This window comes from Hipposideros armiger, unplaced genomic scaffold (genome assembly GCF_001890085.2).
Source record: "Hipposideros armiger isolate ML-2016 unplaced genomic scaffold, ASM189008v1 scaffold_885, whole genome shotgun sequence".
Taxonomy (NCBI): Eukaryota; Metazoa; Chordata; class Mammalia; order Chiroptera; family Hipposideridae; genus Hipposideros; species Hipposideros armiger.
In genome coordinates, this window is record NW_017732235.1 from 604,051 (window position 1) to 617,501 (window position 13,451).

Here is a 13,451-nt window from a genome sequence, read left to right on the forward strand (position 1 = left end):
TTCTGTTCAGTTATTTAGTTGTTTCAGATGGGAAGATACATCTGGTCCCTGTTACCCTATGTTGGCTGGAAGCAAATCAAAAGGTAACAATTTTGGATCAATGCATTTCTAAGCTATTTAAATTACCTAATGGAAAATAAACACAAATAAAATCATAGTTTTCTTGTAGATATCTATGTTGTTTCATTCCCTAATGTATTTCTAGGTCCACTGGCTAAGGACCTTCTTTTATTTCATAAATCTTGATTGTTAAGGAAACATGAAACACTAGATCCTACCATTTTGTTTTGTTTTGTTTTTGAGTTTCTTGTTTTGAAGTTTTTTCAGACTAAGTATTTTTTTACTCAAAAATTGTTTATAACCTTTTTGAACCAAGTTCAAAAATACTTCCTTTGGTATGTAATGCCTACCGGGAAAGCATGATAACAATTGTATGGAATACATTATCATGTAAATTAAGTTGTGCTAAGTTTTATTAGTATTCAAATGTAGCTTTGTGGCATTTTCAGATGTCTTTAATTCAAGTGGAAAGTATATCTCTTACCTCTTGGAATTCTAAATGAGATATAAGTGATTTTGAGCCTGTTTCACTAACACTTACGTTGTTTTATTTGTTTGGAGTTACATGCCTTTAAATTAACTTGAGCCATAAACCCTTTAAAAAATAACCACTTACAAAGTCCTTTGTTTGAGTGTGTCCAACTAGTTTGCTTAGCTGCAAATAAAATTCTGTTGTGCTTTGCAGGAAAAATAGAAGTTTTATCATACTAAAATTTATTTGGGACTCTTTTTCTATTAATTTAGCATGATCAGTGCTTGTAATAAAGTATATTTTGCTATATTTGGAAGGATTAGCAAAATTTCCAAAAAAAGTAAAATTAATAGAGTGTTAGTCTTGAAATCTCACTTATATTTTATATTCTACACCAAGGAAAACATTTAACCATTTTGTTTTTGTTTTGTACTTTACTTTTTTTTTTTTTTCTTTTTAGCTGAGCCATCCTGCCACCTGTTGGCAGCTCAGCAGCTGCTCAGCTGAGGCTGGGATTCGAACTGCTGTTGCTCAGAGCTCACACTCTTGAGCGAGCTCTTAACCAACTGAGCCACTCAGCCGGCCCTCTGTACTTTACTTCTTTCATAGTATATTTAAAATGTTTTCTAGAAGAAAGCTACAGAGACATTAAGAGACACAAAATGCTGTCTTTTCATTTTCTTAGTTATAGGTGAATGTAATTCTGGAGATCTATTCTTATAACCTCATTTAAAGATTGGGAAATAGGTATTGAGACAATTTATCTTAAATCACACAAATCGTTGGTATAGAATAGGGATTAGAAAAGAGAATATAGTGCTCTTATGACATCACGTTGTCTTTATATTTATCTAAGAATAATATTAACCTGGAAAATACTATCCTCCTTTGTAGACATCACCTAGTTTATAATGTCACCTCTCTTCAGATATCCTTTGGATTGGTTAAAGGTAGTGCAATTATTTGCTGAACCAGTAATAACATAAAGGTAAAGTTATTAATGTTAATTAATATTTAATTAATAATTAATTAATATTTTCAGATTTATTTCTATTCTGAAGTTTATCCAGGTGTTCTGTACTGTCAGTTTTCAAACTGCATTCTTAGGCTTTGTGTTTGCCTTAGCAACAATAATCAGAAGTCATGTATCTCTTGTCAGGAAGAAATAATATTATGAACATTTGCAGAAGGCACCATTAACATTGAGTTCATATTATCAGAATATTACCATATTCTTTGATTCCTTCTCTACTTAAGCTCAATAGTAATACATGTATCTCTTCTTCTCTTCCTGAGGAAATATATTTAAACACAAGTTTTGATAGTATCATCTATATCTCTATTCTTGCATTGACATCTATATGTATATGCTTCAAAACATTATAATATATGTAAAAAACTGTCAATGAAATAATTTTGTGTGCTATGATTCTAATACAGAATTTCACATATGTTTTTATTTTCAAAATTTCCACTTGAATTTACCCACCAAGAGTTAACTTTCTGATTATGCAGTATTGCTTACCTACTGAGAGGTTGCTGAATTGCACACACACACTGTGAAAATATCAAAATTTTGAATTTGTCATTTCAGTGAGGAAAAGCATTTAAAATAATATCAACATAACTGTACGCTCTTTACATTGCCACATGGCATAACTTGAACCCTCTTTTAGGAGACCAAAATTTCAGCATTTCTCCCTGAGTAACTAGATGCTGTTAATTCCTTCTTCATGGCAATTAAACCAAATGCATTTCAGAAGTACAGAAGAGGAAAGGCACATGTTTTCATCTATGGAATGTAATAGGAGTCAGAATCCTGATGGTACTTCATAAAGATATGGCATAATTTTAACCTGTTCAATTAGAGAGCATTTCTTTTCTAAGTGAATATAATTCATATTTTTTTACATTGCATACAGATCATATCTTCCAAGTGGAGATACCTCAGATTGGAATTAATTGCTATAGTTTCTCATTTTTATATTTGAGAGAAAGAAGTTGGCCGCCAAGGATTTATTTTTATTAATATAAACACTTGAAAGTTTGGCCACAGTACATTCTTTAAATTTAATACCTGTACATTTTATTTCTGTTATCTACCTCACAGTCAGAAATAATGTAAAGAAGATTGTATCCCTTTAGGTCTTAATCTAGAAGCCATTTATGAGTTTATTAAAATCTATACAATTTTGTTATAATAATTCAAAAATATAATTGTAGATGGAGTTCAGAGCATAAACAGAACAATGCAATAAATATTGATTTGTGAGAGTCAAGACAAGTTAACACAATCTATATCTTCTCAATAGAAAACTGCTGTGGAAATTAAAAGGAAACAAACAAACATACTGCTCAGGACACTTTGCTTCCAGTTCCAATAAGAACTTGAGGAAGAATATAGCATTTCTCTGGCCTATTGGATTAGATTTCCTGCCATCACAAAATTACAAATAAATATTAAAAACATTAATTATAAATGTACCAAGAGTTTGATTGTCAGAAAGTATTTTTATCACTCTAATAATAACTACTAGTGATTCTTTTATTTATTTCCACACAGTATATAAAACACTTGCTATGCTTATATAGAAACTAATCAACTTGCTTTAGTCAGTGACAAATTCTATTATTCATAGTTGTACAGATAAATGTAAATAACGGATTTATGTTTATTACTGTAACAATTCATTCAGGTCAACAAAGGAATGAAGTATTCATATAAAAAATGTTCTAGATATAGACAGATCTCTGGATGCACAAGAATTTGACCTTTGATGATTTGTATCATTGCTGTTCAACCAACTATACACTTACAGTCAACAGATTGCCAACATGCCAGCAGCACACTTATTAAATTACATGAGTCAATGGACTCTGATGCTTGCCAGGAAAGTCTCTTCAACACTGCTTCTCAATCTGACCAAAAGGAAGGTGGTGGCATCCTTCACAACCTCTCTGCTTGGGGACTTTTGTCTTTAGCATAAGCCTGGGTCCCACCTTTTTAATAAAGCTGCAAGGGAGGCAGAAGGAAGGGATGAAAAAGGAAATTAATCGGGAAAGAAGGAGTGTTTAATACTTTAGAGTCAGTAAAAGAAATTTTGAAATGCTGTGGGCATTGACAGGATCATTCCAGGGTAGGCAGCCTTGAAAAGTTCAGGAATGATTTTGATGAGTTACACATTTTAGTTTTGATTTTTAATAACCCCGTTATTGTATATTGACACTTATCTCCAAGTAACAAGACCTTATTGAAAATAATTATGTATTTTAAATTTTAAAAATTGTGGATGCTTGTATTCCCTACTCACCTCTACATAACTAAGATGGAAAATCCATGTACTCCCAAGCCTGTTTCTTGAGCACCTTTCCCAATAAAGGGTTTGACATCAGTTTCTGTTCAAAGTTCAAGTGCGAGCAGGTGCAAATCATTCTAACCTACCCTATTAGCCTTTTCACTGACATCTCACTTCCCATGGGAATGCAATCCCTTTATCTCTGCTGAGGCTACATTGCAAACCCTGTATTCTACTGCAAGCAGTGTTCACTCCGTTTCCCTTCTCACTTCAGCTTTTAAAATTAAAACTCTTGGTGACTGAGGAGGTGTTCTCTTTATCATCCCAAATTTCCCTGAGTAATACATTCTTATTCTTGCTTCATTCCACAATTAAAACTTGAGTGAGAGGCAGAAATCAATACTTTATTCAATTCGATCCTTTAAAATGCCTGCATAAAAGAAAAATTTGTGATAACAGCATTCCACTTGTATTCGGTAAAGTATTAGCCTTGTGTCCAATGAGGGAATGTTTGATTTTGTGGAATGGAACTCATAGCAGCATGAATCTATGAGTTCTGACTTTCTCCAAGACAACAATCCATTCGTGTTGTTATCTTCAGGAGAGAAAACAGCATCACATAACTAACACTTAGCAGGGAGTGGGAAAACCACTGAGCTTACTCTAACATTGATTTTCTACCAGGTAAGTGGCATATATTAAAAAAAGGAAAATACCCAAAAGACTTAAAAACACATGGTTAGGAAATGACAGTGCCTTCTCACTGAAAGAATTCTGACAGCTGCAATTTCTAAGGACCTTAAAGAGCCACGTGCCCTAAATAAGTCTGTATAAAATGCTTTGAAACATATTCACTTCAGCCTTGTTCAGAATAACTGAAAATATTTCTAATGTCTAGCAATAACAATAAGGAACTGGTTAAATGAATTGTGCTATATCTATTATATAAGGTAGAAAATTGTGCAGTCATTAAGATGGCGTCTCCTTTTCCATATTCAGTCTCTTGAATGTTTATACTAATGTTTGTTTTCTTTTAATTCTCACTTGTGATTTAAATAGTCCTCTGAGGACTTTTTAGCCACTTCTAAGATACCTTCCAAGTCAAATGTAGGTCATTATTTCTAGACAAACAAAGCAATGCTTCAATGCCAATTCTGAGGACTGAGAATTTGTAGACTACCAACTTGGTTCTGAATATTTTAACGTTGGCCTGCCATTTTATTGTAGCTTCAGTAATATAGGACATTTTGGATGATTTCCAAAGAAATGGCTTTGGACACTATTAACATACTTATCTCAACATAAGTAAGCAGGACACCCTGTCTACAGGAATTAAATATAGTAATAAAAACTTCTTAAATTTTTTCTCCTTCAAATTATGAAAATTATCCTTACCTTAATATATTCAAGTGGGAAACAGGGACTCAACACAAGAATTGATAATTAATTTCTCTGCTTATTAATTAGAGAGTTCAACTGATAAAATTATGATAGTGTATCAAAGACCAATGGATCAAAGTTTCTTCTTAAAGGATGCCTAAATTCTCTGAAAATCACCACAAACTTGCCTTAACAAGCCATATTAAGATACTATCAAAGACACACAAAAAATAAAAACAAAAATTTTGGTATCGGCTTTCACTCTAAATTGTTGCAATAAGATAAGGCTAGAAAGTCTGTTAAAATGCACTCATCAGCTTGATGTTGAAATAGCTCTTTGTTAAGCTAATTTTTCTTTGGAAAGACCAAACAAGGTATTTCATTTTGACATGTAGAATTTTTTTCTGGGAATATAATCACAAAATGCATAGGTTGCCTTTTAGTATCAAAAGGATTAAAAGATTTTGCTGGAAGCAAGGAGTAATTGGGAGGTTATAGAGAAAATTCTGATAGAGTCTTGTTTCTGTAAAAATGAAATAATAATTGCTATAATTATTATAACATTAATAATTTGCTATTTCTCCCTATATTGTCATTGTATCCAGAATTTAGCAATAAGGGGAGATGATTTCATTCATATATTCATTCAACACTTGTGTAGCAAGCCTCAGTGCCAACCACAGTTCTAGATACTGGAGATTCAAAGATTGGCTACTAAACACTCAACATAAATAAACCCATAAGTATATTCAAGTGTTTAAAAATAAAATATCAAAAGTGAAATCATAGAGGAAAATTATAACACATGGGAATATAAGGAACCTCTTCACTGTATTTGTAAAAGATCCAACAATTTCATAGAGATGGTAAACCCTTGCTCTGGGCTTCGGTAAACACAATATTGTTGTAAAGAAGCCAGAACTGATTAATTTCTTAAAATATTTCTAGAAAACCAGTGCTATGAGATATGTTTAGGAAAATTTGGAGGAAATCTATTTCAGAGAAATACCCCTCAAACAAAAATTTTTCTTCACCCTTGAAAATGAAAAAGTAATAGAATTTGTAGTTCTTTTATTATATTATTCAATTAAGTGTAGTTTTGTTTTTAAATCAACACAGAGCTTTTGCTGTGAGAAACTAATACTATGCAAAGAAGATCTCCTTATTGGTTTTGTTAAGATAGTTTTGGTTTTTTCAGTAACAATTTTGAAGATCGTCAAGAATAAAAAATGCCTGGGTTTGTTGACAACTTTAGTTTTTACTCCTCAATTTCTCAATAGAAATTCTTTGGCAAATTAAAGCTCTACATTTAGATTTGTTTCATTCATTTTTTTAGCTCATTTTTGAAGGTATTCGAGGTCCTGGAATAGAAGGTGACATTGCCATTGATGATGTATCAATTGCAGAAGGAGAATGTGCAAAACAAGACCTAACAACTAAGAGTAAGTGTCTCTTCTTGGATTTGGTTGATGGGAAGTTAAAGTAATGTAATTAGTATTAAACTAATATATTCCAATAAGAATAAATGTTTTTAGTTTGTTTATTTAGAATTTCTTTTATAGGAGACCCTAAAATTTTGAAGATATTTTAAAATCAAAATGTTAAGTTCAACCGTATGCTTATTTAACCTGAGATAAATAAAAGTAATTTTCATTTAAGTCTTTGTACAGCAAGCACACTTTGATTTTTAGTTAAGATTTTAAAGTATTTTTAAATTCATATTATTAATTTCAGATTTTTTTAACTTTTATGAAAATTTTTGGTTAATGTATATACTCAGCACACATTTATATAAACACATCTGTTTTTATTCCCTCAGTTTATGAAGGTATTTCGTAAGTTCAACTTTTGCTAAACATTTTAACAGATTCAATATTATGAACAGTCTTAGTATATACAGAGGGTGCCAAAAAATGTACACGTATTTTAAGAAAGGAAAAAACTGTATTAAAATTGTAATACTCAATATATACTGATTACAAAAGATGAATACAAGTCATGTGTATACATTTTTCTTGGCATCCCCGGTATATTCAGTAATGGGGTAGCCTTATTTCTTTTTTCCTGGTATAGTTAATCATCTTCAACCTGCACTACATTCAATTGTTTAATAATTTGGTTTCACTTTTTGCTCCAGTTTGAACATTATAATTTAATGATATCTTCAAATTTTATTTTTCACCACAAATCCATTTTTTAATACAAGAGGTATAAATAAAAATAATAAGTAATACCAAAAGCATCAGAATTATGTATTGAGCTGCTTCTCAAAATCCTCACCTTTATATTATCCATTTGAAGTTGAGAAATCTGAAATCAGTCCCATTAAAAATTCCTCCAATTGAAGGGTTTTCATAGGAACATCTGGAATCTTTAATTTTGTGGTCATATAAAGAGGTATCAATCAAACTAAAATTATAAAAATAACTCATCAATTATTTAGCACACACAAAAGTAGCATGAAAATCCATTTTGTATAAGTCTAGAGCAATTCAGTCTTTGTTTATTGAGTATATTTAGTGAGAAATTATGTCAGTCTAGATGTTGAAAGTCGAATTTCTACAGCTACCCAGTGATTGCTCATGTGAACTCAATTTACTGCATTTATAAACATTGTAAAAAGACAAAAACTAAAATTGTGTATAACAATGAGCCATTTTTCTCATAGTTTTACCTTCCTGTTATTACACTTAGCATTTCAAGTAACACATTTAGTATAAATTTCTCCCTGTGTCTGGCTAATATTGCTAGTTAGAAAACCTGTTTTCTAACTACTGGTTAGAAAACCAGTAGCTGAAATCAAAGGAAGTAGGTTTGTCAAATACACAAAAAAAGCATGCTTTCTCTTCAGAAGGTAATGGATTTCTTTTGATTTCACAACATGAATCAGTGACAGAAACATATTAACTGAAGATAGTTACCATCTTATACATTTTGATAATTTAATCACTGAAAAATATTACAAATTAAATGTAATAAGTTGAATTAAACTTTCCAAATGAGGAAAGCAAGAGAACATAATTTACTCCCAAAGGAGAAAGCAGAAATGGTAAGAGTAGCTACAGTGAAATGAGTGTGAAAACCCAGAGGGACTTTATTATTGCATAATAGAATAGTTTCATTTTTCTTAAACTACTAAGTCCAAAGATATGTGTGCCTGTTTTAAATGAGATACATCTATATGTACTAAAGTTACTCTTATTTAGCCTCTATAAATTAAGGAAAACAAATAATCCTAATTAAACAAAAATATGCTTTTTGGTATGAGAAAGTATTCTGTTACATTTGTATCTACTTAACTATGATGTATTAAGTTTATTTTCATGAAGAGTGTTTGATGCATATTAAGTTAATGTTAATTTCTAGTACAAACCAGCTTGGAGGCTCAAAGCCTCTTCCTAACTGCTCAGTCTCTCAACGCTTCTCAGGCACAAAGTAAATGTTACTATGTCCCACACCATCAGAAGATGAGATTGGATGTCTCTTATTTTCAAAACCCAGCCTCTCCTAGGTGAGAGCCATTTTGAAACTTAAGCAAGATTAATGAATTATTGGTTTTACTTGTGTTAGCCTATCTAGGTAAGGTATGTATTCTGAAAAGTATCACCTGGACATGAGGCTTTCGCTGAAATACCAGCTATAGGAAGAATTTCAAGGCAGATTGGTGGAAGAGATTTTTCAGTCAGAATGAACTTCATAGTGCTTCTAAAAATTACACTAACCAGATCATTATGTACTTGATTCATACATAGTGGACTGATTGAAACACATATAATCCAGTATTTGCAGTAGTTCATTCCCTTACCCATAAGGATCCCTCCCTAGTTTTCATCAAGAGTAAATTTTCTCTCCATTTAAGCTTAAGGACTTCTGGAAGTTTGAAAAAAAAAAACTGACCTTTTAAGATTTCTGAGAATTTTCTGTGTGCGTGCTTTTATGTGGCCTGCAGAGCTCTGAGGTTGACGTCGGCCACAAATCCACACAAGTATCTTCTGAACAAGTTTTTATAGCATTTATATCAATTTAAATCTGCAAATATGTTTATTTTATCAAATGCCTAACCACGTATCCAAGTTATATTCTGAACTTTCACCTGTCTTGGAAATGATGCTGATAAATAAAACCGAAACAAAAGTTTTCCATATACCAAAACTATTTCATTAGTTCACCAAAGTTGTATTGGTAGTTGCATGGAATACTTATTCTTCTTTGTTGTTGTTTCTTGGCATTTATTTTCCTTGTCTCTAGATTCCGTTGATGGTGCTGTTGGAATTTTAGTACATATATGGCTTTTTCCAGTTATCGTCCTCATCTCTATCCTAAGTCCTCGAAGGTGACCTTATCCTGGCAGAGGCTATAAAAGATTCACCAGGCACTGGCACGAAGAGTCTTTGTAAATGGACATTGAAAAATACAAACTACCAAAGATTCCTCCACTGACTACTGACTCAAAAATAAAATAATAAAACAAATTTTTTTTTAAGCACTGGGGATAAAAAGACATCATGGAAGTATAACTTATTCCAAACTACATGTAAAAGATAATCTTGACCTGAGTAGAGAAGAGACCGTCAGGTGCTTTTGTGGTTAAAAAGATTACAGCATCATCTGGTCATCTGGTTGAACTCTGGAAAAAAGAAAAAAAAAAAGAGCTATAGAAATTCTTGTCAAAGCACAAAGTCATGGCTGGTTTTGTTTCAAATGAATAGTTTGCTTGTTACCATGGAAACCTAATGGCCTGCCAACAAAAACCTCATTGTAAACAGGGTAACGTGAAGAGCTGGCATTTATTTTCCTTTGGAGAAGGTTTTCTGTAGAGAAATAAATAGGCCCTTTCACCTTTGGTTGTTACCCTTCCTTGAAAAGAACCCGAACGCAGAATTATTTAAAACATTCATGTTCCTCCCCACCTTATCCTCATCCTACCTCTCTGATTTTTATTTGTTTTCCTCCCATGGCTAAGCTAGATAACCGTATGCTGTCTCTTTTTGCATGCACTGCTATCCAGGATGGGAAACCTGGGCTTACATAACACACAGGCTTATCGGAGTTTGCTCGCGGCCACTTGAACACCCAAACTGTCATCTGTTCCAATGAAGAAACCAAACCACCATCTTTTATAAATTGCCATGGAAACCAAGTGCCTTCAACGAAACAAGCCTGAATAATTTTCAACTCAGAAGCTTGCACTGCTAAGAGTGGTTTGTGTAAGACTATTTTGTAAACAAACTACAGAGCCTAAATGTGCAAATTACAGGCGAGACAACACAGCCGCTTCTGAAGAAGAAAGGACCGAAGCTGCGTCGTAAGCCCATGCAGACAAGATATTTGTGGTTTGACCTCCTAGACGGCCATGGCCTTTCGGCTTATTGTCCATTAGAAAATAACTTCCATTGAGACCAGACATGGGAGCAACGCTTTTTTTCTTCCAGGTTATTAAATGGGTCAACCAGAGCAAAAGGTTAAGATAATACTTAGTGCAGAAGATGGTAAAACACAAGAGTGATTTTTTTTTACTCTAACCACCATTTGAAATGAAATTGGCCCTAGCTTTAGAGGGAACAAGAAAATGTCCGTGATTGCAGTACGTACAAACTCTACAGCGGAACTGGGCCTGAGATATCTGGCTTTATTCTAAACACTGAGGGTAATATGCCTCTGCCCTTTAGTCAGACTGTGCAAATTGTGAAATATTATTTTATTATTTTACAAAGATTAAAGAACACTTTTACAAAAAAATGAAAACCTGTAAAAATGATTTTGAGCTACCTGAGGACAAATCATACCTTTAACCAGCCAGTTTTCCAATGCATTGTAAATTTCACTTAAACCTGTTGGTTATGAAAATTTGAAGATTTTTTTTCCTTAAATTATCTCAGCTTTTAACTTCATTTAAAAAGACTTTTGTCTAAAGAAGAATATTATTATTATTATTATATGTTCTTTCAACACCCCAGGATTAAAAAAAAACTGATTATGCAAGTAATTGGGATATAAGTATTAAATTATAACATTTACAAATATTAATATAAAAGCACAACAAAATGTAGTGGAAAAATGACACAGCTTGATTTTTTTAAAAAAAATTCTGTAGAAATGTTTGTGCAAATTCAGTAATTCAACTTAAAAGATAATTTTACAGCTATGTTCAATAAAGCCTCTTTCCAGGTAAGGTATGAAAAGCAGTATGTGTGTTTGTCGAGCAATGTTCACTATTCACCGAAAGGAGACTAGTTATACAATTTATCAGCGATGTTGCCATGGGATAAACAGTTAGTGCGTCATATACCTTAACATCTGCAGGAAGAAATTTTAATAGGAACTCCCTGATGCACTCTTCCATATTTGTAATACATGTACAAAAAAATGTCAAATCTTTGAAAGTAAAATATGAAACCAATATGAACTTGAAATTTAATGTGTATTTTTATAGTTAAAGAGGGGACCAGTCTGAATATCTAGGTAATGATAGAACTGAGCTGAACCAAGTCGTTTAAATTAAACAGAATAAACATATGAATTTGAACAAATCAGGCATATTGAAATTTTTTCAAATTTACAGTCACCCATCTACTTTATCAAACCAAAGAGATTACTAAGTTAACAACGTGTGGGGCACTCAGTTTAATATTTACTAAATCTCCCTCTACCTTGACTTGCATTTTGTGTGGCAACTAACCAGTCTTCTCCACTATCCCACATCAGTGGGTCATCTTTTCGAATTGATTTTCTGCACACTCCGGTAATATCAATAAAAAGGTTTTAGATCTAAAGAGAGGCTTAACTCATTGCTGCCTTCTTGATCTTTAATTTGATTTGAGGGAGAATTTTGCAAAAAAACTAAAAAACCTACATTCAGAACGTTTAGCTAACATATGTCCTTTCCAGGAAAACAGTCAAGTCTCCTTTTCTCCTAAGTAAAACTACACAAAAAGACTGCTGTAAGGGAAAGTTTCAATCCCACTATTAAACATTAATAAGATATTAGGTCTTTCTGTAACTTTTCACACAGTAAGAATATTCAGTGGTTGCGAAGTTCATGAGAACTGGCTGGTACTTCAAAAATTAATTTTCATTAACTTTTTGAGAAATTGCTGATGAGTGCCAAGAACAAAGGGCAATCAGAAGAACTGCAAAGCAATCAGATTAATTGATACGGTAATAAATTAAAATATATATCTCAAGTGGGTTCTGAATCATTTATATAAACCAACAAACTTAGAATTAGAAGCAATGGTTTTCACTCCAGATGAAATGTTTAGTTGCTTCAATGGATAAAAACGCAGGCCATTTAAAAAAGTTGGGATAAGTGAAATATAAATTGTGTTAAGTAGTCTCTTCTTAAATATTAGTGACAATAATGACAACTTTAAAACCCCTGTTTACAAACTGCCTTCCTTTTCCTAATATTTTTTGTGTTTATTACGAACTGAACTCACCAATATATTCCCCCTTTTCCTTTTTGATAATGTATTTTAAGTGTTATTGATGTCAATATTTTTTTGTTCTCTTGTAGGAAGACATCAGGCAATGGAGATTTTAAATTTCTGGGGGAGAGATCAGACTATGTAATCCAGTAATTGATCTCTGATTAATTAGAAGCATTACTTTGTTTCATCAGTTCAAAGATGCTTGTTTCTCCACATTTTAATGTCTCTGCAATTGGACCTATTTTAATTACAATTGACAACAATTCCGTGTAGTGATATATAAAATAATAGTGTATCCAAAAACTGATGACATCTTATTAGATATTGAAATTCACTAAAGTTTCCATAACTTTATGGAAACTTTATGCCCAATCATGCCCAATATTATTACTTTTCAATAATAGCCCCATCACATCTGTAGAATTTATGCTTAATACTCATCGACTATACATTATTTAAAAATAACATAACTTTTATTTTGTGCTTTTGAAAAATCTGAGACTTCTCTTACATATATTATATACATACCTAGCCCTGTTTTTTTTTTCTTTTTCCTGCTACCTATTTTTTAACACCATCATGAATTACAATATGCTATGTATCCCTGGTTTAAAAAATGTTTTGTTCAGTTTCATGTGATTCATAGTACTTAGTAGGTTAGAAGTTTGGCCTGCAATTACATTTTCTTTAAGAGACTTGAAAGATGCATGGTACACCACGATGTAATGGGCTAAACTAATGGTACTTCGTTTCACATATATCACAGAATTGACTGTGGCATGGCAATAAAATATGATAATTTTAATCATCAGA

At 32.2% G+C, this 13,451-nt stretch overlaps 1 protein-coding gene across 1 annotated transcript in view; it reads left to right on the forward strand.

The window, feature by feature from the left end:
• MDGA2 (MAM domain containing glycosylphosphatidylinositol anchor 2) overlaps positions 1-11,393 on the forward strand; it is a gene marked incomplete at its 5' end in the record, with an annotated part of 518,288 nt that extends 506,895 nt beyond the window's left edge. Inside the window, 2 exons of the mRNA XM_019630047.1 lie at positions 6,545-6,650; positions 9,457-11,393. Coding sequence (XP_019485592.1) covers positions 6,545-6,650; positions 9,457-9,545 — 195 coding nt within the window. The remainder of the gene's footprint in view (positions 1-6,544; positions 6,651-9,456) is intronic.
• Positions 11,394-13,451: the final 2,058 nt, after the last annotated feature.